General features: G+C 40.2%; 1 protein-coding gene across 3 annotated transcripts in view; it reads left to right on the top strand.

The window, feature by feature from the left end:
* Positions 1–25,926, top strand: part of GEMIN8 (gem nuclear organelle associated protein 8) — a 33,739-nt gene that overhangs the window by 4,897 nt on the left and 2,916 nt on the right. For 2 of the 3 annotated variants that reach the window (XM_063342051.1, XM_063342060.1), the window contains exons 4-5: positions 2,293–2,719; positions 20,839–22,866. In XM_063342051.1, the coding sequence (XP_063198121.1) occupies positions 2,293–2,719; positions 20,839–21,089 (678 nt within the window). In that variant the 3' untranslated portion in view covers positions 21,090–22,866. Of the gene's footprint in view, positions 1–2,292; positions 2,720–20,838; positions 22,867–25,926 lie in introns of those variants that run through there. The other variant, XM_063342067.1, reaches the window with a different exon arrangement.

Here is a 25,926-nt window from a genome sequence, read left to right as displayed (position 1 = left end):
GCACCAGCATCACAGTTCCGTCTACATGAACTGGCTTTTTGTCTTCCTTTCCCCTAAATTAACAACTGGAGCTAGTCAGCTAGACAAATCAGCCAGCTGGATTCCAGAGCTTTCAGTAAAGTCATCAAGGCCCTTTTTAGAAACATTTTAGAAGAACTGGAGATAATTTTTGTGCTTTAAAAGAATATGTTGTCTTCTTTGGAAATACATAGAATGTAGGAGATACCTGCTTTTGTCAAGCTTCATGGTGTTTCAAAACTAGGTTTTTAAGTAGTTGAAAAAACAGACAAAATGTTCTAAAAGTAACCTGTGAATGTATCGGATTTGACAACAGGACATTCTCATCTAACTGCTGAAGGATGAGGATTCAGTGTGACATTCTTAAGCAAAGCAAGAACGGTAAATAAAACATTGTCATTGTAGCTTTTAGGTGGCTGGATGATTAAGAATGAAGAAATTCCATATGGAAGGCAGATGCTTTTCTTGCACCCACTCATTTTAGGAATAAATCTTCTGAAATGCATGGTCTTGTAGCAACACAGTGTTAGACCAAGAGGAGAATCAGAATGAAGTTTCACCTCCATGAATTTTTACTTTTCAGGAAAGATAATTTATCTGGACTTTTAAATCATGTAGCTGAGCTCCACAGCCCTTCACAAATAGGGCGCAATTTTTGATCAGAAATTCGTAAGGAATGCGTGTTTGTCGTAGTGTGTTTTATTTATGGACTCTACTAGCCAGAGGTGTTTTGTTTCTGAGAGCACTTACCAGTGACCTTAAAAAGAGATAGCATTTATGGTTCTCTTACGGGACAATGGGCTCAATTTTGCAGAAAGAAGGGAAACATGAGAGTTACAATTGTTACTCCAAACTCTCTAGCATTTGCATTATTGCATGAGAACCAGAAAGTGAAAACAAATGTAAGTAAATGAAATTAACTTCACTTGATATTGTTATCATAAAATGGAAAGTATTTCTTAGGTTTGTTTTTTTCTGTTTTGTTTTGGGTTTTTTTTTTGCCAGAGGATCATTCCTGTAAGGCTATGGAATGGTGCCAGCGCAGATCAAGAAAGCATGCTTAAAGAAAGATTTTTGTCTTGTATGCCCTTTTCGGGGGAAAAAAAAAAAACAACACCAAAAACTAATAAAGGACTGTAAATGTCACATTCATCTGAAAATCTCAGCTAATCTCGTCATAGTTTTGAGTGTTTGCCAAAACATGGCTTAATTAAAATTCTTCCAATTTAAAGTACTGGCATTCTGTTTTGGCCCAAATAAAATATTTTGTATGGAAATTAAGAGGTGGAGGAAAGAAAAAAAAAATTTGCTATTTATCTTACTTATTCTAGGCTCTAGTTTACTCTATGGCCTTCTCTTAAGATCCTCTATTATCCCATCTTTTTGAGGATAGAAATTAAATGGCCTGTAGGAAGGGGGCTTAAGGCTAGAGGGACTGTAGGGCTTTGTAGTTGCTGGTGAAATCTGAACAGCAGGAAACTGTTTTTTCAGGAAAACTAAGATTAGCTGGAAGACAGGAGAAGGTGTGTTACAGTATGTTTCATTCTATAGAACTATTTTTCCATGTACTTTATCAGTGGTACTTTATTACCCCTTTTCATATGTTGATTGCTGATGACTACAAAAGGGAGATTTACTGGCAGCTTGCACTTGGCTAAATACAGCCTTGTTTTTGATTGAGGCCATGATGGATATATGAACTTGGCTGAGTTGCCATTTGACCTTTTCTGAGAAACTTATTTTGGCAGGCAGATGGAGGAAATATGTTACTGGATAAAATGAATGCCTTTGTTTAATATGGAGGAATTTTAATCTCTTGTGTTTTCTGTCTGCGGATTTGGAAATCAGGTGTAGGTTGTAATACATACACCTTGGAGTGTTTCAGTTCTTGCAGCTCACATGAGTGGCTATGGAAATGTGGAACATATCCACACCGCATATCCCCTAAAAAGAACTGACTCCCGCTGTAGTAGCACAAACACTGAAAATTCCTTCTGAACACTGCGACTTCTCTATTACTAATTCTTCATTGGTAGTTCTGTTCATGCAAAAACTCTTGTCAGAGTAATGAAGTGTAATGCGCTTGCACTGTGTTAATACCTCTTCTTCTCTTTCAGATTCATATGGTTTATAATAGGAAAAGGATAACTAATGATTAAAAAGCAGACTTTGTGCTTGTGTTTACAGTGTTTCTCCCCTCAAATACTGGTTTTTTTCCTCTTTTTACATTTTTTTTTCCCTGATGTTCTTTCCCTCTCCTTTTTTTGTCCACAGGAAGACACAGAGCCATGGTATTCTCAGAAAGTGTACGCAAGATACTGGAAACACTATGACTTAGCCATGCGCTGGATGCGTAGACACCAGAAAGCCTACAGGAAAGCCATGGAGTCCTTTTATCACCTGCCATGGCATCCTTCTGCAGCCTCGCCACGTGGCCGCTACTCCGATTGGGATGGGAATGATCTCCCACATACCCACAACTATTCTTCCAGCTATAGTCCACATGGCAGAGAACAGTACCCTGGGGGAGCTCAGCAGTACACAGATACCCACCAAGGGAGGGAGGATGCTGATGGGGACTCCGAAATGGAGGAGGACTCTGAGTCTGAAGGTGAGATAGAATATGACTTGAGTAACATGGAGATCACAGAGGAGCTTCGTCAGTTTTTTGCACAGACAGAGAGGCACCGGGAAGAGCTGCGTAAGTACATGCTTGTTCTGTGTTTTCTGGTATTTGGTGGCCATAACATTGAGCGATGGATGGCTTCAACATTTACAGGTTTTGTAACAATTCACAGAAATAGGTACTGCAAGTGAGCAAGCCAAACAGCAAAACTAGTGGGGTGCATTTAAGTATCGTTCGTTAGAAGTAAGTGTCAGAACATGTTTGAAGGCTTTTCGTTAAGATACTCTTTGACTGCAAAGAGGAGAATAACACACTTGTCCAGAAGACAATATTCATCTTCAGTGATGAAGAAAAAACTCCAGAATTTTTATGGTTAAATCTAGATAACGTGCTATACGTCTGAGAGGGGAACCCAGAGGAAATGCTTTACTACATCACTAAACCCTAGAGTAAGCCTCAATGTATTTTATAACATGAAGCAGCCATTTTGTTTGTTATTCTTTGGATAATTCAACAGTAAAATTCCACGACTGTTTTCTTCTCCCCCTGCATCCCTAGGGTACTCTTCATTCTGTACCATACCAGAAGTTTCTCTTTCTTTTGCATCTTGATTTGGACCCAAGTCCTTAAGCAGGGAGTATAAGGCAAAGGCTTAAGATTTTTCTCAGTTCTTGATCTTCAGAGGTGTTGGTCATCTTTGTTTCTGTGAAATCCTTAAAAGAAATATAAGATTATGTTGTACTTTAGTGGCACTTTACTGCATGTACAAATGTTGCAGGCAAATTTATTCCTGTTTTAAGAAAGCAGCATGATGAAAATAACTTTTCCAACAAGACTCCAATAGGAAGTACCCAGAATGAATGTTTAATAGAGCTTTCTCCGCTTTCTTTGAAAGAGGGAAATGTTGTAAATATGCATAATAAAGGCAATGATTAGGAGGGGGAGATAAAAATCAGAGGGCATCCGGTGAGCTGAAACACCTAAGTTTAACTTCACACTTCCCATCAGTATGATGCACACACAGTTGCTCTAGTTAGCAGAGGAAGGTGAGTTACGGAGCTCAGTGGTAGTGCCTGACGTGCATCCCTTTCTCATCATGCTTTTGCAGAATCAGCTTGGTGCTCTGTCGAAATGTTCCTTTAATGAGGTATAGGATGCTTTAAGATGCTCCGCAACTTCTAGAAATGCAGTACATTTTGTTTGGATTTATTTTGTCTTTATGGTTAGCGGTGTTTAAAGGTGTACGAGTGATTAAAGTTCTCTGTCACAAATTTCCTATATGACCTTGGTATAGCTATTTAATCTCTTCCTGACCCCTCACTGGCTGCTTTTGCTAAAAATATGATTTGATTCTTTATGATGAGCTGGTGAATCGGGGAGAAGTTTGTGACTCAGAATACAGATTTTACTTTCGTTCCTTCCACCACAGCGGTGCTCGGAACCTTTTGGAATAATTAGGTCTCTGCTGTGTGCCATGTACTAGCCTAATTCTGGGTAAGTGTAACCCCTTTCACTTCAGCAGCACTATTCCAGATCTTGATGCAAATTTAAGCAGAGTCTTGTCTTTGTTTGCTGCATGCTTGTTTCCTCAGTGGTGTCCCTGATAAAGTGAGGATAATAATAATCGTCTGTGATTCCTCAAAGCATGAAAAAGTAAATAAGTACTTGCTTTAATTGAAATTTCAAAGTGCCACAGAACTCTTGTGTGAATGGTGCTATCTAAATGCTAATTTTATGAGTAATTAAAAATATGGTATGATCTTGTTCGGAAATATTTTTTTCTTGCATAGTGGGGGGAAAAGGAAAATAGAATACATTTTTAAGTCTGTTGAAGTTTCTCAAAAGAGGAAATGTAAGCAGCAGGAGGAGGGGGAAATCGTTTCCCTGATGGTGTGGAAATGAGCTGGTATGGAGATCATGTTGAAGGCAGTATCACTGTACTCTATGAGGTAGTGTTTTTAATTTTCCTGGATGCTATTTCTGAACCAAATGAAATTTAGGGCTTCATTAAGCTGCGATCCATAATGACACTATCATGTTATATCTTTCATACTCTGCTGAAGAATGATTGTCATTCTGTATTGATGCTCAAGAAGATGGAGATAATGCATCCACAGAGGAAACCCACAGTTACTTAAGTATTTCCTCTCTGATGCCTTTTCCTTTTAATCCCAAAGTGTATGTCCTGGCCTGCCCTCCTCACCCTAGGAACAGATTTGTAGAGGAACTTGGCCACTATTAAGCTCAGTAATGCCTGAAATGTAGGCGGCCATCTCTGGAAGAGACATTTGTAATGTTGAGTTAGGAGTTTTAAATTTTCTCTAAATTGAATGAGAATGTTTGGGTATGTGAAAGCAGAATACCAATAGTGACCTTGATGATCAGTTGAATTATAAGCCAGCTGTTAGGGAACGTTAAGGGGAAGGCTGTGTCTCATATTTTCTGTCTCTGGATAAATAAGGGGCTCCAGGTGGAGTTCACAGCCTTTGACCCCTGCACCTTGATATGCACTTGGGAGAAGACACCTGGCTTGCTCTTCTTTAAAATTAATGCTATGCAAGAGTTTGATATATGTTTATTGCAACTTACTGAACTGTGAGACGCATGCGAAAAGAAGAGCAGTGGGACAAATAGAAATGGGAATCTGGCACATAAAGAAGGGGATAATAGTAGAGAGGGTGGAGGTCTGATTTGTCTTTGTGAAGGATGACTTCCGTCAGTCTGCAAAATTAGGAAATACTACACAGCATCAATGCAGCTATTGTGGGCATGCATAATGAGAGTCCTGATTTACCAAGTACGATATAGCTGGTTCCCACACATGATCCATGTCTCATCAACATGTAGAAGGATAATCAAATGGACTAAAATGAAACCTAGCTGATGTCAGACTCTTCACTTCTAATGCCTGATCTGGATAGAGTCTGCTGGAGGTAAACATGATCACGGACATTAGGGGATAGGATCTTGCTAAATTTAACTGTGGGAGACTTAAATAGGCCTGAGATGTAGGTGGGAAAGGCATTTATGTCTGGATGGTGAAATACAAATATTAACGCTAATTGCAAAGAGAAAGGTTTCAAAGATAAGAAAGCCATCATGTCAGACTCGGCAAAGAAGAAAACTTCAAATTTATTTCAGTTTTCACTCACACAAACTTGAAGAACAAGCAGATTCCTAAGTTCTGTAGTGATTTTTTGTTTTGTTTTGTTTTCACAGTGGGCATTTGCAACGATTGGATGACTTGCACAGTAAAGCCTTTGAAACCGGCAAACTCTGAGCCTGCTGCATGTTTTAATACTTCAGCAGTGATACAGTTGTTCAGAAACAACATCTTTTAAAACAATCTCTTTTTTCGTCTTTGAATTAGTGTCAATTCTTACTAGTTTTTATATTCATGTCAGGCATTGCAGTCAGTTGAGTTATGTGTTCCTGGAATGCCCTGAAGTAATTGTGAGCAGAGTTTTGCTGAGGCTGTATGAACTCAGACATACTAATGTGCTACAAACTTATCTCATATTCTAGATATAAGATGCATTTGATTAAAATCCCTTACAGACAGTTTTAATTTCTTCCCTCTTCAGTTGTTTCTTCATAGGAAATCGTAATTATCTAGTGAATCTGTTTTCTGGGGAGTTTTCTTGTCAGGCTAGTCTGTTGTTCTGGTTCTTCATGTAACTGGTGATCCTAATATACTGTGCTTCTTGGAGGTGTTTTTAGTTGCATTTAAAAGTCTTCCCTCTGGCTGGTGAAAAGCATGAAGTTATTTTTCTGGGTTACCATACCTGTCAGACCTAGGTAGTGTACTGAATTCTCCAAGCATCCTAGATGTAAAGGACAGAATGCAGTAAGTTGCCTCTTTGTATTTTCAAGAATTAAAAGGACAAAAATCAAGAAAGGGAGATTCACGAGCCTAACAGTTTTGCAACTAGGCTAATTGCGCATATTTATTACAGTTTTCAATTTAGGCTTTGAAACATGTATCCTGATGCAGTTTTTCTTTGTTCCCTTTTTACGTATAAGAGAAAATGACTACCGTAACTGAGTGAATACAGCATTGCAAGAACATTGAGACCGTTCTGTAGTAGTCAACAGGCAATGAGACCGTGTCCTTTATTTAAAAACAAAGAAAAGCAAAGGAAAAGTACCATCATGTCAGTTCATTACTGAAGGATAATAGTCTGTCAATTGTTAATGCTATGACTAGTTTTTTCCGGTCTCTGTTTGTATTGCCCACACATACCCTCCAGCTTTTCCCAAAATAATGTTGTCTCAACCTAAAATTTTCATGCCAGACAGAAAACCTTTAAAAATATTGAAAGGAAATGGTGAATGAAGATGTTTGTTTCAAATCTGCAATTTGTAGGGTTTTTCCCCTCAGGTTTCTTTTTCTCTGAAAGATGATGGTTGCCACTGCCTCTTCTGTGAAGAGAGATTAATGGAATTTTCCATGTTTTGAATAGTACGAGATCCATGGAGCTTTTGGTTTTAAGGCCTATGTACTTCACTGTAAAATAGACTTTGATGCAGGTTTTTTGACCCCATCTTTTCTGTCTTTCCTTCAGTTTTTGGTAAATGCTTCTCCCTGTTCTTCACCTGTCCTTTTCTCCATCACACTGTAGTTCAAATTCTTACTCATGGACACCAGCATCTTTTTCATTTCTTCTTCCCTACCTTAAACTGTCAAATCGGTGTGGGTGGTGACCTTACAAATGTCTGCTCAACTTCTTTGGCTTTGTCAGCCTTGTTGGCACATGAACTTTTACTGCTATCTTTAGAAATTGAATTGCTGAAGCTTCTGAGAAATGCCTGTGAAATAAGAGTGCTGTCTGCAATATGTGTGGATGCTTGGGAGATGCTTTTGAAGCATGTTCTTTTGTGAATTGAAGGAGAAATGTGAAAGGCTTTCCTTTTGTACCACATCTCTGCTCTTGATGATTGAACCTTTTACTGTGTAGCAGCAGAATCTTCTCAAGTGCACACGCTGTGTCCAATGTGTTACTTGGTACTGGAAGCCAACAGCTGAGAAAATGCCTCCTTGCTAGAGAAACAAGGAAAAGTGACACAATTTTCATTACTTTAATATCAAAAACTAATCTGTACTTGCAAAAATAGAGGTTCTGAATTGCATTAGGAGAGCAACAGTTGGGCACAGTTTTATATCTGTTTCATAAGAGACAAGGTTATCTTTGTATTAAGAGTATCAATTTGGGAACACATCCATTCGTAAAATAGGTGGTAGTCAAGAAGATATCCTTGGATCTCCTTCTAGAGACAGAATTTGAGCTTAGAAGAATGTTTAGCTTTGCTGTGTGGACCTATGTCTTTCCTATCAATCCAACACATTTTGCCACAAATGGACATTATGTTGTCCAGGTATACCTGCTGCTACAGGAATTAATGGAAGAAATACACTAGAAAGCTTGAGGTGCTGCTAGGGAAACGGCACTTTTTGTGTCACTGGACCAGATACAGTCAGAGATGGATATCCTCTGCTGCATGCTCAGTAAAGTTGTGTGAATGTTAATGGAAATTATAGTGAAATCTTTCTTATTTGTTATGTGCCTCAGGCTGAGACTTTGTCAGTGTTGGCGACCCCTGAAAGTATGCAAGTGCGAGGCCAGGCCTGTTATTTTGCTGCTAAGGGATGACCCAGGTTTCAGCTCCGAAGTGGCATCTGAGGATGCTGTGGACCGTGTTCCCATACATGCAGCCTGGAATTCCACTGCCCTGTTTGCCAGTGGCTGTACTGGGCTCAGTTCTTCCTAAGCATGCTGTGGAATGAGGACAGGCTGAGAGATTTGGGATTGTTCAGCCTGGAGAAGAGAAGGCTCCGGGGAGACCTTATAGCAGCCTTCCAGTACCTAAAGAGGGCCTACAGGAAAGATGGGGGAGGACTATCAGGGAGTCGAGCGATAGGACGAAGGGTAATGGTTTTAAACTGAAAGGGGGGAGATTTAGATTAGATATTAGGAAGAAATCCTTTACTGTGGGGGTGGTGGGGCACTGGAACAGATTGCCCTGAAAAGTTGTGGATGCCCCTTCCATGGAAGTGTTCAAGGCCAGGCTGGATGGGGCTTTGAGCAACCTCATCTGGTGGGAGGTGTCCCTGCCCAGGGCAGGGGGGGTTGGAACTAGATGATCTTTAAGGTCCCTTCCAACCTAAACCATTCTGTGCTTCTATGCTTTGAGTTACAGCAGGTTTATAGCTAGGAGAGTGGGTAAGGAAGCTCATGTGGTTCAGTGTGCCAAGATGTCAAACACCTCTGTTTCCTCTTACATTTGGTGAAAATGAAGAATGCCTCAGTAGCTGTGTTAATATGAAAATATGTATTAAACTTTGGAAACCTGTGTTTACAATTGTCACCCTTTATTTGTGTCTCTAATGTGTTCCTGTTATAGTAGAGATAGTACATACCTCAGACGGCTTGTTGAGACGCTCAATTTGTTCATATTTATAAGGGATTTTGAGTAACTCAGCAGGAAGTAAGCAAAAGCCTCAGGTCGTAGAATAATGAACAATGTGATCTGAGAATAACTGTTCATTCCAGACCTTTTGCTTAACAGTTAAGTTAGATGTCATCCCTGTGACCAAAGGCATCCTCTCAACATCATCTTTACTGAACAAATACAGGATATGAACTACCCTCTCTCCCAGAGAGCTATTATCCCTAAGTTATTCATGAGTCAGTAAGAGAAGTCTGTGAATCTTGCATTGTTGCTGCCCTTAGTAAATCAGTGCTGTGGTAAAATTCCTTCTGACTGGACTTCTCTTCAGGATATGAGAATAAGATGTGCAGGACAGGGACAGATCATTGCTCCTCTCAGCTGCCTTGTCCCTCAACATCCATGTGCTAGATCTCCTTTTGATAGCTGTTTCTTGATAGTTGCTGGTCTCAGAAGGATCCTGTGGAAACAGGTCAGTAGCTTGTTGTCATATACGTGGTCACTTTAGTAGCTTTGATGGATTAGCTATTGGGACTTTTTCTTTACAGAGAAAATACATGCGGTAATTCAGTTTTAGGTCAGACAAGCAGAGTGTCAGTGCGCGTTTTGTGTCCATGTGGTTCCCAAGGCTCGAGGACATTGGTGTGACATACCTGGGCTCTGCAAAGCTTTGGCAAAGAACTGCCAGGCAGACAGCAGGGCTGAGAGGCCACATACGGAACAAGGAATTCTTCCCCGGTCTTGTTAGAGCAAAAATAGGTTTCAGAAGGTTGTTTTAGAAGATTGCTTCATATGGGAACAGTTTGGTGTGGGAAGACACAGACACTACTTACACTCAGAACCGGTGCTGGTAATTTTTTGAAGGCAGGTCTGCCTGCTTGCTTATGCCATTAGCATCTGCAGCTGCTCTGAGTGGCTCCTCTAGTCTTCATTCTTTGTCCCTGCAGGGGAGCCTGTGAAAGCAGCTGCAGCTGCTGTGGAAAAGAGCAGGTGAGACCATGCTGACAGACACAGCTCCAGGGAAAAGTGGCATAAAAGCTGCTCTGTGCTAATCACTCGTCTCGGGCAGTCTGTCTTCACGGCTTATGCGCTTTTCCATTTCCCCTAAAATTCCATGATTACTGCTTCCATCTAGGTGCCACATTGCAACATTTCTGGATCTCTGCATGATTTTACTTAGGGTAGAGCTCTGACTCAGTTCTATACTGGTAATTCTGAATTCATCCGCCCGTAGCGTGATACTCTCAACCTTGTAAGTGGACTGTGGCAGCGTCGGCTATGAGTTAAGCATTTTCTAACACAATGTTTTTTGTATCTACATAGTGGAACTGTTGCTGTAGCAAGAATGTTTAGAATTCCAGGGTGAAAAGCATCGTCAAGGACCAAGGTGGAAAAGGATGTAACGATGTGTGCTTTTTATGCTCTTTATCTGCAAAACCTGCTCAGAATCTACAACAGATCATGGCAGCAAAATATCTCAAGTGTTACACATTTTAAGTCTCTGTTATAAAGCAAACCTCTTGTACAGTTTTGCTTGGAGACATGTAATTTACCCCTGCTAATTTTAATGGGGTGTTGTTAATGCCAAGACTTCAGAGGCACCATTTGCTTTTCAACATCTCTCACTGTGCGTCAGTTTTATCAGAAGCATCCATGTCCATCGTCATTAGGGAAACATGGGTGCTGTGGAGGCAGAAACAGGGAGTTCCATCTGCTCAGGTCTTTTCAAAACTCATTTCCTCGCATGCTGAAAATCAAGTGAGAGACAGACAGAGAGGCTGTTAGGCATCCCGTCTCAGACTTGGGTGGCCTTTACAGACTTCCATCATGACCTTGAGCATGCCATTTGGGACTAGATCCACAAAAACTTTTAACACAGGTGGAATTTAGAAACAGATATCCCAAATAATCTTTCTCTTCCAACCATGCCTTCCAGGAAGAAGGGAGATAGTCATTTATACCCAAAGGATGACGCATCTTAAACCCCAAGGTGCAAGGGAACATTGTTACTCTTATCTTTTCCAGTGGCTAGGTTGAGCACTTGTGCCACCTCCTGATGATCTGCCGTGAAGCCCATTCCAAGGAATCTAAAGCACCTCCTGCTCTAGGAATTCTTGTCTATTTTCTTTTTATTTGGACATGTAATACAGGGGTGATAGCACTTCCCTGTCTCTCAGGAAAATAGAGAAGGATGATACGACAACACACTGAGAAACTGTTGTGCTGCAGGCATGCGAAGTACTCAGTAAAGGTTGATCCAGCTGTTCATCAGTGTTACAATTGTTACTGGCATCCAAAGTACCCAGACCTGTTTATCTGGATATCAGAGTTTCCCCCTGACGTTTTCAAGGATGTACGTCTAAGTTATCAGAACAATGCAGTACGCTGAAATCATAGAGGCTATGTAAAATGAAGAATAAATCTTAAATGGATATTTGTACTGAAATTAGGTTTGTACTGAAATAAATAACGTGGGTGTTATACTATTGATTGTTATTGTTCCCATTTAGCTGGATAAGAATCACCTGGGTTTAATCTCACTTGTAGTTGCTGAAGTGGTGGTTCTTGCTCTAAAAGACAGCTCTGTATTCGCAGAAATTGGAGAAACTTTGCCAAGGAATGCAGGTCTCCAAAGAGCATGCTAGGCCTCAATTTTAATGGGGTTGTTCAAATACTAACAAGCCAATGCTGTTCTCTCACTGTGCACAAGCCCTTGCAGAGCACCATTATTTCTAGGTCTGCAATTTCTGATGTGGATGCTGAGCAGAAGGGTTGGAGGACTCACTTTAAAATTCATCAGTTGTCATTGCTTTGGGATTTTTGGACACTGGTGTGGTGGGAAGGAGGCTGAGAAATTGTATAAGAGTCCAGACTATGGAGACTGCATCATGTGTTGACGCGTTGGTGGAGGAGGTGGTAGATGGCAGAGCATCTGACTGGCTTTGGAGGAGTGCAGGAAGAAGTATCTGCCTTTTTCTGATCTCTGTATTTCTCAGTAGGTAAAGCTGGTGATGTGTAGTTATTTGCATTCCCTGCTTTTTCATTCTTCCCTTGGCATTAGTTACCAGGCTGGATGGGCTTTTAGTCTGATGGCCCTCCTCGTGTAAAGTGTTGTCTTCATCAAGTCACTTAAATGCTTCCTTCACGTGTGAATTGTCCCATTGAAGTGTCAGAGTGGGAGATGTGGAGCTCCCACTTGCTAAGAAGTACAACTTAACCTGCTGAAGGGCAGGATGCCAGCTGCCTTTTTGAAAGGAGACAGTGCTTAGATTTATACTCCAGCAACCAACGCTGGAATTATTTCCAGCGTCAAACATTTCCCTTTTGCGGAAGGTACGATAGGACGCGCATCTGCAGGTTTTCTCTAGCATATTTTCCCGGTATTTTTTTGTTGTGTTTTTAATACTAGGCATAGCAATTATCTTCGTGTATTTAAGTATGTTTCATTTAATTTACTAGTATGGTAAAAGGAGATAAAAGGAGGTAAAAGCTCAGAAGGTCAAAAGTAAACTAAGTTTCCAAAGCTACCTCTCAGCTCTTTCTTTCACAAGTTTTGATACATTTTGCTGATTTCTTTACTTTGACCCTCTTTCCAGATGGCTCTTTCAAAGTGATTGGTCAGGCAAGCAGGCTAGTTACTAACAGCATGGGAAAAAATGCATATTTACTTGCTGAAATTAATTTTATCTGGATCAGAGATTGTTACTCAATTCCGCATGTCTGCAGTAATACTAACCTATGGGCCTGCCAGCTAACTTGAAAGGTCAGCTTGAGTATGCTTCTTTTCAGAAAATCAATTATATGATTGCAGATTGCTCTCAAAAATTTTTTTCAAATATTTTTTATAAAGTTGCAGATTTCCCTGCATGTATTACTGAATTGGTTTCTCATGTCATACAATAAAACAAAGTTCAATTCAGCAGTGTAGTCTGTGGCTGTAGTCAAGAAAGGAATTTCAACGTAAAGTTCGAATGTGCAAGTTTGATTTAGAAGGCTGGTACAGGCTACTTTATTTTATTTTATTTTATTTTTTCCTGAAAGCACCAAACTTTCAGTATTATTTAGCTGTCTAGCGCTCCATACATCATGGAACACTTTCTTCCAAGTGCATGTGCTTAATTTCTATTCAGGGCATATGTGAAAAAGGACTGTGAAACTCATGTTTCTTCAATGTGCTGGTTTGCTTTTAAAGAAGCACTTTTAAATTTGAATGTTTCCTTGCTCAGTTTCCTGCGACTGTGCCATATATGTATGTGTATATATAGATACAGTTATATATAGATTTAAGTAATCCTTCTGTTTACGCTAGCACTGGTGTCTTTGTCTGGCGTCAGCATTGTTGCCATCAGTGACAGATTGGAGTTGTTTTGGGGGATGGGAGCACAGAGTCAGCTGGTCTGTATTTAATCTTATTGCTGTAGACTTGATCCTTACTAGAGGCAGCTGCCAGTGCCTGATCCTGTACTAATTTCTAAGCAGCGGTCAGCAGCTTCCTGGCTGTTTAATTCTGTCAGATGGCACAAGCGTACAGTGTGGCCACCTTGGTGTCTCTGGTGAGATACAGACCCCGGGTTACGCTGGACTCACCCGTGTGTTTTCCATCCTAGATGCACATATACCTGATTATGAATTACATGTAGAACATTCACATTTCTAGAGCAGGCTTTCACTTGAGGTTCTGCTGGTCTAGCTGGCTGCTTTGTGTTTATGTGGTTTGATTGTTTTGGTTCATTTTCTGGTTGGGGATAAGAATATCCCTTCTTAAGGGTTTCATTGTGGCAGGTAATAGAAGAAAATAAAAGAAAGGTGATTTGTTGTTTAGCTGGGCAGTAACCAGCCTATCCTACTGCTAGTGTAAACAGGGACATGAAGGTTTGTATTGTTTCCATCTAGGATCTTTGGCAGTTTGTTTTGGAGACCACAAGACAACCTTCTTGGTTTTTAATCCTGTTTCTAAAACAGAAATCGGCTCCTTTATTCTCTGGTTAACTGTGTAGCTTTGTGCCAGTCACTTAACTCGCAGATGTCGAAATAATGTGAGATAATTAATTCTTTAAAACTCTCTGTCAGGTAGGAAAGTATTAGAGTCATTTTACAGATTCATTACAGGGAGGCATGTGGTTAATTAACTTGAGAGTGATACATAGCACGCAGTAGGAAACATGGAAGTGGAACATCTTGGTTCTAACTTTACTTCCTGGCTTTCTATTAATTTTGATTTCAAAGATAGTTTCTCTCTGCTTGCTGTCTTGGTAAGTAATTTTGCCCTGTTTCTACAGAGATGTCCTCTTTAAAATGTGTAGAAAATCTGTATTAAGTGGAAGAGAAGGTATCAAACTGAGTACTTCAGATTAGCAAAATCTCTTTGCTGTCTGCATAGGCAGCCTGTTGCAACTGTGTCTTTCTTGGGGAGCATACTCTCTTGCCTTAGACTATTTCCTTGCTTGCTTTTAGCAGTAGGTTTTCAGTCAGGCTGTGCTTCAATGAGCACTTCTCAGTACCAAAGCCAGGTTAAGCAATTTTTCTTCCTAGCCAGTTACTCCTGCTCCATTACTCCCTTTAGTTCAGCCTGTGTGGTGCCAAGACCACCAGGATTAAATATAATTTGTTGGTGTTGTTTGGGGGTTTTTTTGGTAGGATTCATTGTGTGGCCCCTAAGACAACTGTAGCAGCATCCTTGAGGGGCCTGGGAGCTGGAGCGTGCGGCTCAGGGAGAAGGAGCGGAGCAGAAACTGCATAAGCTGGTTTTGTAGCTGAGGAAGGAAAAATGTCCGTGGAACCATGGTTTCAGACGGCCACAAGCCTGCCAAGGAATCACATCTGCTCTTACTTCAAAGCTTGTAACAGAACATTTTCTCTTTTCTTGAGAATATTGCATTGCTTGTAGATATATGTGGTGAAATACCCAATTTCTTTTAACTCATTCCCTCCTCAACTACCAGATGGAAAACTTGTCAGTGGACATACTTGGGATTTTAAAACCTTCAGCATTTGTGGTCTCTTTAACTGTATTTGTGAGTTTAGTGACTGAGAGCTTATCGTTGCAGGCAATTACCCCCCAAAAAGACACTTTTACTCCAAATTAGTGTTTTCAAGCCAGCTACTGCATTTGGGTTTTTTGCATAGGTTAGACTGCTGCTGTGGTAAGATATGGCCTAGCTGTCTCCACTTCTTTGAAGATCAAACTTCTGCAGTTAAAAATGGGAGGGGAGAAGTTACATTATGTCATCTGTAATCCTTTTGTTGCAGTTTTTGCAAGCACAAGGTTTTGAAGTTAAGTAGAAATTTAAATAAAAGTCTGTTTTCCCTAAACCAACTTGCAGCTAGACTGAAGCTGTTCATTTTGCTACAAAATCATCGCTCTCTTCTTACAGTACGTTTCCACAATTTCTGTACGTTGCTTAGTGTTCCAAAGTAACCCACCAGCAAACAATTCTGTGCTGTTTTCGGCAACCCAGAATACTTTATCTTCACAGATGTAGGGGTAAATCACAATTGTTTGTATCTCACAGGATCCCACTGATGGAAACTCTTGTCCTGCAGAGCTTTGCACTTGACAAAGAGTAATGCTTGAGATGTCAGCTCTCTGCAAATACAGAGCTCTGTAGAAATTAAACTCCTTGAATATCCTGTTTACAAATCCTCAGATTTAAATCCTTACTTTGTTGGAATTCCTTTGGGCAAAGATTTTGGTTTTCCCCATTGTATGCCTGTTTCATGCAAGTATGGTGCATGAAACCAATAAAATGGTCTGATGCTATCACTTCAGAAAAATTCATACATAAGTTTATGGCAAAGGTACTTAGCTTTTCTAGGGAGATGAAGAAGCTGGCATTTTGCATTGAGAAGCCTGTGTGGGCAGAATATTTAACACAGCAGATAGGTTTGTGGGAAGTGGCATTCAAAGAGAGAACTAGGAGTTTTTAATCAGTAGAAATGGGTAGTGTTTTTAACTCTGTTAGTGTGGGCTGCTCAAGTTTAGCTCAGGTAGCATTTAAGACAAGATGAGAAATCTCAGAAAGTGCACATGCAGCAGTAACAGAAAATCATTCATCATTTGAAATCAGCAGGCAAATATGTGAACAGGGGTATAGGTCAGTCAGAAATCATGGAAAAGAAAAAACAGATCAAGGCTAGGGAAAGCGTAATATTTCCTTGAAGAATAATGTGCAAACTAAGCAAGAAACTGAAAGTTCGTAAAGGCCACTTGAAACTTATGGGGAGCAAGCCCTTGGTCTCTTGCTGTATCTACCATTATGTGGGGCAGAGCCCAGGAACATGGCAGACTGCAGAGCCTGTGCACCTAGAGAACGGTGGAGAACTATGTATAAGAAACATCGTCATATGTTCGCTGCATATGAAACATATGATCACTGGCTACAATGAGATAAGGGTTGGAAGTATAAATATTAAGAGCTAAAAATGGGACAAGAAACCACATAATGCTGGGTTTGAATCTTTCGTTAAAAATCCAACACAATTACCCTCCTTACTTTTATCTTCTTTTAATGTTGAAAAGTCTCTCCATGGAGGCTTCTCTCCAAATAAGGGAATTTATTTGGGTTTTGGTTTTGAGGTTGTTTTTTTCCTTGTTTTGTTTTTTTTTTCCTTTTAATAAGAAAAAGGATGAATTCCAGAGAGGAACTTTTTTTTTTTTTATTACTACTTAAGCTTCTGAAAGGATATTACAGAGAAAGAAGAGAAAAGTAGATCAAACCTACGGAAAGTATATGACGTTCTCCTTTTTATAAAGTAAAAGAAACAAGACATCTGAGTTTTTAAGGGCCTATGGGGAAAATAGCTTACATCTTGAAGGGCTTAGGTCATAGTTTTGCTGAAAGTATGTAAGAGGGCGTTTGTGTGCGTATGAAGCCCCAAATGCAGTGAATAGCTAAGGTACTAGTTACTGTTTGTCCTGCTTTTGGCAGTCCCTGAGGGTGCGGGTAGTTGTATTTGTTCACTTTTCTTTTAATCTGGGGTATACTAGCTGAAAAGTCATCCATAAAAGGTGGGGGAAATGGAAAAGGGGGAGGGGAACAGCAACCCAAAACTTTCTTTCAAAAGGGCTGGAATCACTGATGATGTCTCAGGATGCGGTATGAGTTAGGCAGAGATCTCAGTATTCCTAAAAGATGAAGAAAAAAGGCTATTTTCTGTGTTTGGAAAAAGGTGTCTCGACTGTTTCTGGCCAGGTAATGATGACTTCCCAGCAGAACTGGACTTGGTAGGAATAAGGTAATTCTGAAAAGAGCTTCAAGGGAGGAAGAGCATCTTTGGGAAAAAATGGAACTGACCAATTAGGAAAATGTCAGCAATGCTTTTCCTTTGTGCAGGAGCTAACCACTACTGCAGCTGCCTGCCCACCTTGTGAATATTTGCAAAATACTGTTCCATGACTGGGGGAAGCTTGCCAGTAGTTGAAGCTGAGTGCTGTAAAAGAAAGCACATTTATTTTAGTCTGTGTGAAGTGGAAGGAGGAACTACTTAGAATTGTGTAAAAATTATTTGTTTTATATTTATAAGTTGGCAGCACAATGACTTGCGAATTCAGAGTGTGAAACTCTGATTTGAGAATGAGCTGAGGAACTTCATTACTGCAGGCTGAGAATTAGTGTTTTTATAAACCTTGCTGCCTAATTTATGGCTGAATATTGGGTGCTTACTTATGAGGATTTCTCTGACCCTGCAGGTTTAGGGCTATAGAAAGTTTATAATTTTTTCTTTTTTTGTTTTTTCCATTGTCAGATGCTTGTTGTCATCTTTTTGATGAAGACGTAGTTGCACATTTAGCTCAAGTTGCACTGCTTTCTATCTTTTTAAAGCAAATTTTGAGGTAATGGAAAGAACTCAGACTGCTGGAAATAAGAACAGTAAGTAGTACTATCCCAGCCTCACAAAAGAAAGTTTAGCGTGCATCTCAACAGGACAAAACTTTCTGCTGTCATCTATTTCTTATCTCTATGTTTAGCTGGAAACACTGCTTTTCAGTAGTTTACCTACCCATGTATTTCCATGGGTTCTCTTTCCTTGATTTTCCATGACAGCAAATAGTGCCATCACTGACAGAGTTTGTCATGGTAGTATCTCTCCACAAATAACTGATTTGAAACTGCAACATATTCTACGCAGCTATAGTGGTATTACCAGCACAGCTGCCATGTTCTGTGCTCAAATTCAACCTTTGGTACAAAAAGCTGTGGGTCCCTGTAACAGATTTCTGCCCCCAGCCTCTGCTGGACTCTGTAGAACTGATTTATGTGTCTGAGACTCTGTGATTTGCTGTGGGAATTTTTTAACCAGTAGCTATGCAATAGTACCAGTCAGGTTGGAAAGTTAAGGGCAATATATCTGATTAGTGTAAAGTAAAATATGTATTCCAGACGTTCGTTAGGTAATTTTGAGAATGGAATTTAAATTGTTATTATTACTTTGATTGCTAACATTAGGATCTGCAGGTTTATGAACTACTCTGTGCTACAAAATGGAGATTGATGCACACTAAACTGTAATCTACTCATCCATCAAAAAGCTTCTGCTAGAGACCTACTTAATTTCCAAACAGAAGAATTCATTATCTATCTCCAGAGAAATTAATTTTTCTTAAGTGTTATTGTGTGCAATGAGCGACCAGAGAACATTCTACAGCAAGCAAGCAGGGAAGCAGCTGTCTTTAGCATGCAGCTACAGAAGTAATGAATAAAAAATTTCCATGGGCAATACAGAAGTACCAGGAATTGTCTTTGTGGCCCAAGGTAGTCAACAAATACATATTTGATTAATTGCCTTGCCAGAATTTTGCTGTGTAACCTCCAGTGGGAGATGTTGTTTTTCCAGCATAGATTTTTGTTTGCTGACTAACACTATTCAGTGTAATTTGCATCAAGTTCATGCTTAAAAGCATGTTACCTAGTTCTGGGCAGTCTGGTATCCCAAGAAGTTTGTTTCCATGGGATGCAAGTGCAGTCGCAGCCTGGGTGCTATAGCCTGTCATACTGCTGGGCCCACTAGGCAGTGTTAGTTCTTTTAATTCAGACCTTCTGGTTAAAATGGCCTCACACCAAATAAATCTGACTCTTCCAAAAACACATATGGACTCTAATATATGTTTCCTCATGAATTCTGGCAGTGCAGCCCACTTCAGGGGTGTGCCCTTAAAGCAAAATTACAGAAAGTGAAATGGCTCTCTGGAATAGATTGCTAATAGCCCATCAAGCACTCCCACCCTTCAACTATCAACACAAAACTGTGGATGGTGTTTGAAATGACAGAACAAAAACCTTCTGTGTCTCTGGCAAACAGACACCAGAATTGAAGTTTCTGATTATAGTGTTTAAAATATCTGTTTTCTGTGAATGAGGTACAGGGGATAATTCATTTAGTAAGGCTGACAGACAGTCAGTTGGCTGCTCTGTACAGTTACTTTCCAGTGTAAAAATAAGCTGCAGATGTTTGACACAGATATGTCAGGATACTTAATTTGGGGTTAGGGTTTGCAGATGTCATGTGTTTTGTGGAAGCTAAATCTCTGTTTTAGGGGAAGGAGGGAAGAGGTACATTGCACCAAACACTGGGAAGCATGTCCTGTATGTGACTAATGCATCCTGACCTGTGGACACTCTGTCCCTTTTGATGCTTTAAAACAAAAATAAAAAACGCCCTTATTAGTAGTGAACTGTTTCTGTGATGTGGTTTTGAGAACTGTCATTTGTTATTGGTAGGTGAAGGAGCTCAACAACTGCCAGACGATTTCTTCGTCCTCTAGAAATATCCCCATAAGAGGGGAGTCCTGTATAGCACTTTACTGTTTTAACTGCATAGAGCATTATTATCCATCAGAGGGGCACCCAGGAAGCGGAAGTATGTTTGGGCATGCAAAATCAAGTTCTTGCTTCCCAATTAGGCTTACCAAAGAGGATTTTTGATGACAAATTGGTCCAAATGTTTCACCCCTCTGAACTGTTTTAAATCCTGTTTAAAAGATGTGGTGCAGGGATTTATGTTGGGTACTGTTTTGGTTTGTCTTCAAAGCAATAGCAGTAAGACTGTCAGTTTTGAACTTTGTAAGTCTTGAGAAATGGATGGGGTTGTCTAGTTTATCTAAACGCAATGCTTACAGCTGTGTTTCATTGGATGCACTTCATGGCCAACAGACGCTTACATGACCCATGTGTTCATTTTCATTGAGTAGTAACTGATTACATTTTCTCTTGGCTATGGTTCATCTAAAGTTGCATTGTCCAGTGCATTGTTTCCTTATCGCAGCCGCTAAGTCATTACTTTGGAAACAACTCTCCTCCTTGGTGTTTGGTTTTGGTGGGGGGATGGTGGTGGAGGGGGGAGTTGGGTTTTTCGTTGGTTTTGTGGTTTTGTTTTTTTTTTCCTTTTCAGAGCATGTGTATGTTGGGGAGAAATGAAGTAATGCTGATTTTTACTTGTTTTTACAAATACAGACGTTTTCTACAGTTTTAGGATTCAATTCCAGGGTTGTCTTCCCTTGTCCCCACTTCTTCCAGCCTGGCTTTATTGCGCTGTTCAGTAGGAATTTGTCATTATGCATAATGAGCACAGCAGGATAAATAATATGTGATTTGTTTTGTAAGTTGCAGAAGCTGGCTGTACCTAGAATATGTGGATGGCGGCTGGCTAGACCCAGTGCAAATTTGAATATGTAATATTTAAAAAGTTAAAATAAAACATGATTGGTTGATGGCTCTGTAATTTACATCTCTTGTGGTTTATTTGTCTAGGGAGACAGCAGCAACTGGAAGCTGAGCACCAGTACGTGGAGGCTGATCAAGACCTTCACAAAAGGAGGGGGCGTTCTGTGGAGCCGCCTGCAGAAAGACCTGGGGAGAGGCGCATGGCAGAAATGAAGAAACTGTATGGTGCTGAAGCTGCCAAAATCCAGGCAATGGAGGCTGCCATGCAGCTTATCTTTGATAGAAACTGTGACAAAAAGCAGCCCAAATACTGGCCCATTATTCCCCTTAAGCTGTGAGTACCTGGACTGCGCTCTGACCTGGCACTGAGCTGTAGGGACAGGTGCCTCAGTCAGGTTGTGCTGCTGAAAGAACAAACTGCAAATGTTGGCTTTGGTTGGGCTTTGGGGCTGAGGCCAGCAAGGGCAGCATGTTTCTTTGCCCTGTGTTCCTTTTACACTGTCAGCGATGGTCACCGTCCAGTCTACCTACATACTGTTGTCAAGTAGTAGGAGGAGGGACAGAAATATCAAACCTTTTTCACTCATTTTATACCTTCCTGCCTTGAGCCATGCTTGCAAGCAACATAACAATGTCTGTACTCAGTGAACTGGGAAGACAAAGTAATGTCAAAAAGAAAAAGACTATACGAACCGTCTGCCCTTCCCATTTAGGAAATTGAGTAGTCCCATTTTTCAGTCTTATTTAACATAGTAGCATTTGGATCCTGTTTAACACAGCACAGCTCGAAGTGTTATGTCTGCTAATCTTTGATTATTTTTTTTGAGAACTGGGAGCCCACTGGCCAAGATACAACATATCAAATTACTGTAGCCCAGCCATTTGAATTCTATTTCAAATGTTTGTAATAAAGCAGGAAGTTTTTCTTCCAGACTGATACTTCTTTGGCAGCAGTTCGACTCTAAAGCAAAATTACATAGAAAAATGCTTTAATGAAGGGGGTGAGGGGAGTGGGGAAGAAACCTGATGTGGCCCTGTCTGTTATAGATCAGTTTAGCAGAAGAGAAACTTAAGAGAACAAAGCAGTCTTGGGGCCAATGCCTACAGTGATTTTTGCTATTCTACTAAAAAGCATTTAATTGGTTTGAAGCTTTAAAAAAGACGTTATTAGTCTGACAGACAAAGGGTGTGTCTGTGTGCCGTATATGGATGTGTGGAAGCCGCATAGCCCTGAGGCCTGTGTTTATTTTAGGTGCAGCTTTCCAATGCCCACTTGCGTATTACATGCACAAAGCTTAAACACGGGCAAGTTAGATGTGCCTCTGTGTGTACTCATCCATCTGCAGGGGCTGTTTGGCTCCACTTCCATCACTCTTTACTATTGGTCAGTTGTTCTTGCCCCACTAACAGCTGAGCAGGTAGCGTGAGGCACACAAGTGGTCTGCGTAAGACAGGCAGAATTGGCCTCTTAATACTGGTGACTCCTTAGAAAATGGTACCCTGAACACTTCCAAGGACTTTGTGCTACGTATCATTGTGTGCTGAAGGGCTGTAGTTTGGATTAAGCAGCATTTCCGTGCCAGGGCAAAGGAACCCTATGCCATTTTGTGACAAACATTCATGTGCTTTTTTAGCAACAGAGGAAGGTCACAAATAAAATTCTAACTTCAGTTCATGTCTATTGTGTCTAATGTACCTCTGTAGCATGCGCAGTTTGTAATACTATAGCTTTGTTGCTATGCCCTCTGCAGCAGCCAGCTGCACCAAAGCAAGTCTGCGGTGCAGTTTGGAACATCTTTGCTTTTGCTAGTAGTAACTATGTTTTTTTCAAAGCAGCATTTTAATTTCAGCTCCATCTCCTTCACTTTAGGTGTGATGAGATGGAGTTAAATTGAAAACTGAAAGTAAAAGGCCCCAGTCTCCAAGACTTATTACTGGTGTGATTAATCTGAAAAATTTGTGTGAGACAGGAGAGGGAAAAGGGTTATGAGCAGTCCTGCATTTGTCTTCACTCTTGTTTTTGGCAGGTTTTGTCAGAAATTCAGTGTTTTGTTTGGGTTTCCTTTTGTTAACAAAATAAATTCTCTTTATAACACCTTGTAATTTATTTTTATTTTTTTATAAACAAACTTCCATACTTCAGCATTCCAGTTCTCAGATGCTAAAGCTTTCTTTTAGCTACTATATCATTTAAGGAACGTTGAACTTAGAGCAAGGACAGTTTTAACATATTGAGAAGCATGAAGAGTGTTGACAGGACTTTCACATGAATGCCAGTCAATACCACACACGCAGGGTATGGTACGAAATGAATGGGAGGGCTGGCACACCTGCTGGGGGAAAACCCTGTCCCAGATTAACGTGCATAGATCCCTCTGTTCCTATTTGAAATGGTTCCAGTGTGGTGGTGGTGTCTCCCCTGTGCAGTTCAGTACAGAATAAAGAAAGGGTAGGACGGGGCTGTTCTTACTTTTCAACCCAATTCCCAGTTTTTGCTGTGGTTGTTTCTGCATCCAACTGGTTCTTCTAGCAGAAGTAGAAATTCTGATCTCCAAAAGTATTTGTAAAGACTCATACAAGACAAACATTCAGTTCCTTTCCTACTTCAGATAGAACATAAAAGAAATTTCCTTGCCTTTGGTTCTTTTAACTATTTCTAGGAGGGTTTAATGTGCTTCATGAGGTTGGAAGTAGAGAGAACTGGGTGAAATGTTCCCCAGGAACTGTGTACTAAGGCCTGAAAGGGAGGAATGCACTACTGCACACTTAGGAGTTGCTGCCAAATAATCTCTATACTGCTCCTGAATTTCAGGGGTTGGGCTGTTGCTGGTAATTGGCCAGATGTCCCATTTTGCTGGTAGTTCAGTAGAACTTGGAGATTGACACTTCTTTTACTTTTCATTTTACTTTCTAAGAAATATCTCACATAAAAACATGTAATCACAGAAGCAATGCGACCGCAACTCAAAAATGGCTCTTCAGTCAAAATATCTGTAACTTTCACCTTTCTTGCACATACGTATTATGCTGCAATCCTCAATCATGGGACCATGTAGACTTCCCCCCACCACCAAATACAATGTTATGCCAGCCTCTTGATTGGAATGCAACTATGATGCTGCAGACTTGATTATTCTTTGTCCAGAACGTTGCACCTTTGCTTTCAGTTACGGCAGCTGCGTATACAGTTCTGCCCAAAGGGAATTCTTCACTTCCTGGTGGTGCTGTTTCTCCTGAGCTTTTCCAAGCTCCAGTAGAAGGAATTACACCCTGAAGCTGCAAGTACAAGTTGTCATACAAACATGTCTTAATTTCAGGAACTGGTTTCCTCATTTGCTATGTGCAAATATGCAAATCAGCCTCATGTTCAGAAGAAGAGTTTGTGATTGGTTGAAGACAGTTTGAAGATTGGAGAAAAATGATCTTTTCTATTGAAAGCATTCTTAAAAGAAATTTTAAAAACTTTCAGAACTGGTACAGTACAAATTTAACATACATATGAAGCAATGACCTCCCTGTTTCCTGCTGAAAGAAAAACTGCTTACTCTTATGCATTGGTGACATTGTCAAGAACACTCATCCTTTTAGAATTATTTCCCCATAAAGCAGATGACAGTTTAGTATGCCTGTGTATATAGGCAAACTGAGAAGAGATTAAACAATTTTGATGAGCATAACTTTTCTTTTAGTTGACCTTATTAGTAAGTATTCATTGTTTTTGATGGTAGTCGTGTATAATGGCTAGCTGCAAGCATCTCGTACTTAGAAGAAGCTTTAATAAAAAGCAACCTAAAATCCGTAACAGGCTTTGTGAAGGATAAACACATATATAATCCAAATGGATTTGTTCGTTCATGTCTTTTTCTCTTTGCAAAAGCTTCTTACTCATTCGTTATATGAAATACATTTCAAATATTGGTATCTTCATCTCTTGTTGCATTAACAGGAGTCCAACTCTTTGAATAGAAATTGAGAAAAGTAAGACACTTTGATTCAGCTGCTTAAATTTGGATTTTTAAGTATGATTTTTTTGGCATGCTGGTCTGAATATTTTGGCTGAAAGAATTACAGTGGGGCCAAGATTATTGCCCAAAATGTGAAATACAGTCTGTCAAAAGGAAGTATCCAGAACCCTGTTTTCCTTCTGGTTTCTTAAAAGCATAAGTTACTGGGGAATATACTACTTGATAAATAATACATTCATGCTGTGAGAAAATTCTGTTTTCGTGTTTGTGTGCTAATTCATCAACCGTCTACCCTGTCTAACCTGCTCTGTTGTCTCCTGTGATCCTGCCTGGATAGTCCAAAGGAAAGAAATTCTTACGGGCTTTCTCCTAGGTAGAATAGCAGCCTGTGAGGGAGTCTCAGCTGCTCCTGAAGGGTGGCTATAGCCGGACTGTGAAGTTCAAGCCTCACATCCCTTCATATATTCTTACATAGCTGGAATTGCTGAGCTGGTACTCAGAGACATATGCAGTGGAGCTCTGGGTGGGTAGGTGATAGACTGTGATATTGCTATCCAGGTATTCTCTTGGAGACCTGGCTATCGTAGTGGAAGAATTGCTTGGACTCAAGTCCTTTCTCTGACGTAGGTGAGCGCACATGCATCAGCCTCAACTATTAATTTCTGCGGGGCAGGAGCAGCACAGAAGTCTTGCTTGACCAAAAGTGGAGAAAGACTTGCTCGTCTTGAGCCTTGAGTGTGTAATCGAGATTCTCTCTGCATGGATTCCATTAATTACAGAGTCACAGAAGGATTTTTTCCCCTTTAATCATGACTCATTTTCTTCTAAGAAAGCAAGCACACAGAGTAAGTGAGAACATACGTATTTTTTGAAAAGAAAATACTTTTCAGCGTAATGATGCCAATACCACTGCTGGTTCGCTAAACTACACTGAGATCTTTTGCCTACAAAGGCTTTTGAAAACCCAAAATACACAAAACTGCTATCCCTGTGACTGTTGTTTACAGCTGTCCTAAAGAAATACCTTTGGAGGAAGGGATGACAAAAGTGGAAAGGATTGGGATTTTTTCCAAACGAAGTTCAAAGTGGTCCTCCTTAATTTTTAGACTTTGTTTTAAACCCCCAAAATCTGGGTTCAATAAACATGTGAGGCAAAAGTCTATCAGTGGCTGTTAAAAATTAAGTTATACCCCTGTCTTGGGATGTCCCT

This window comes from Chroicocephalus ridibundus, chromosome 1, assembly GCF_963924245.1.
Source record: "Chroicocephalus ridibundus chromosome 1, bChrRid1.1, whole genome shotgun sequence".
Lineage (NCBI taxonomy): Eukaryota > Metazoa > Chordata > Aves > Charadriiformes > Laridae > Chroicocephalus > Chroicocephalus ridibundus.
This window is presented reverse-complemented; position numbering and strand designations above follow the sequence as displayed.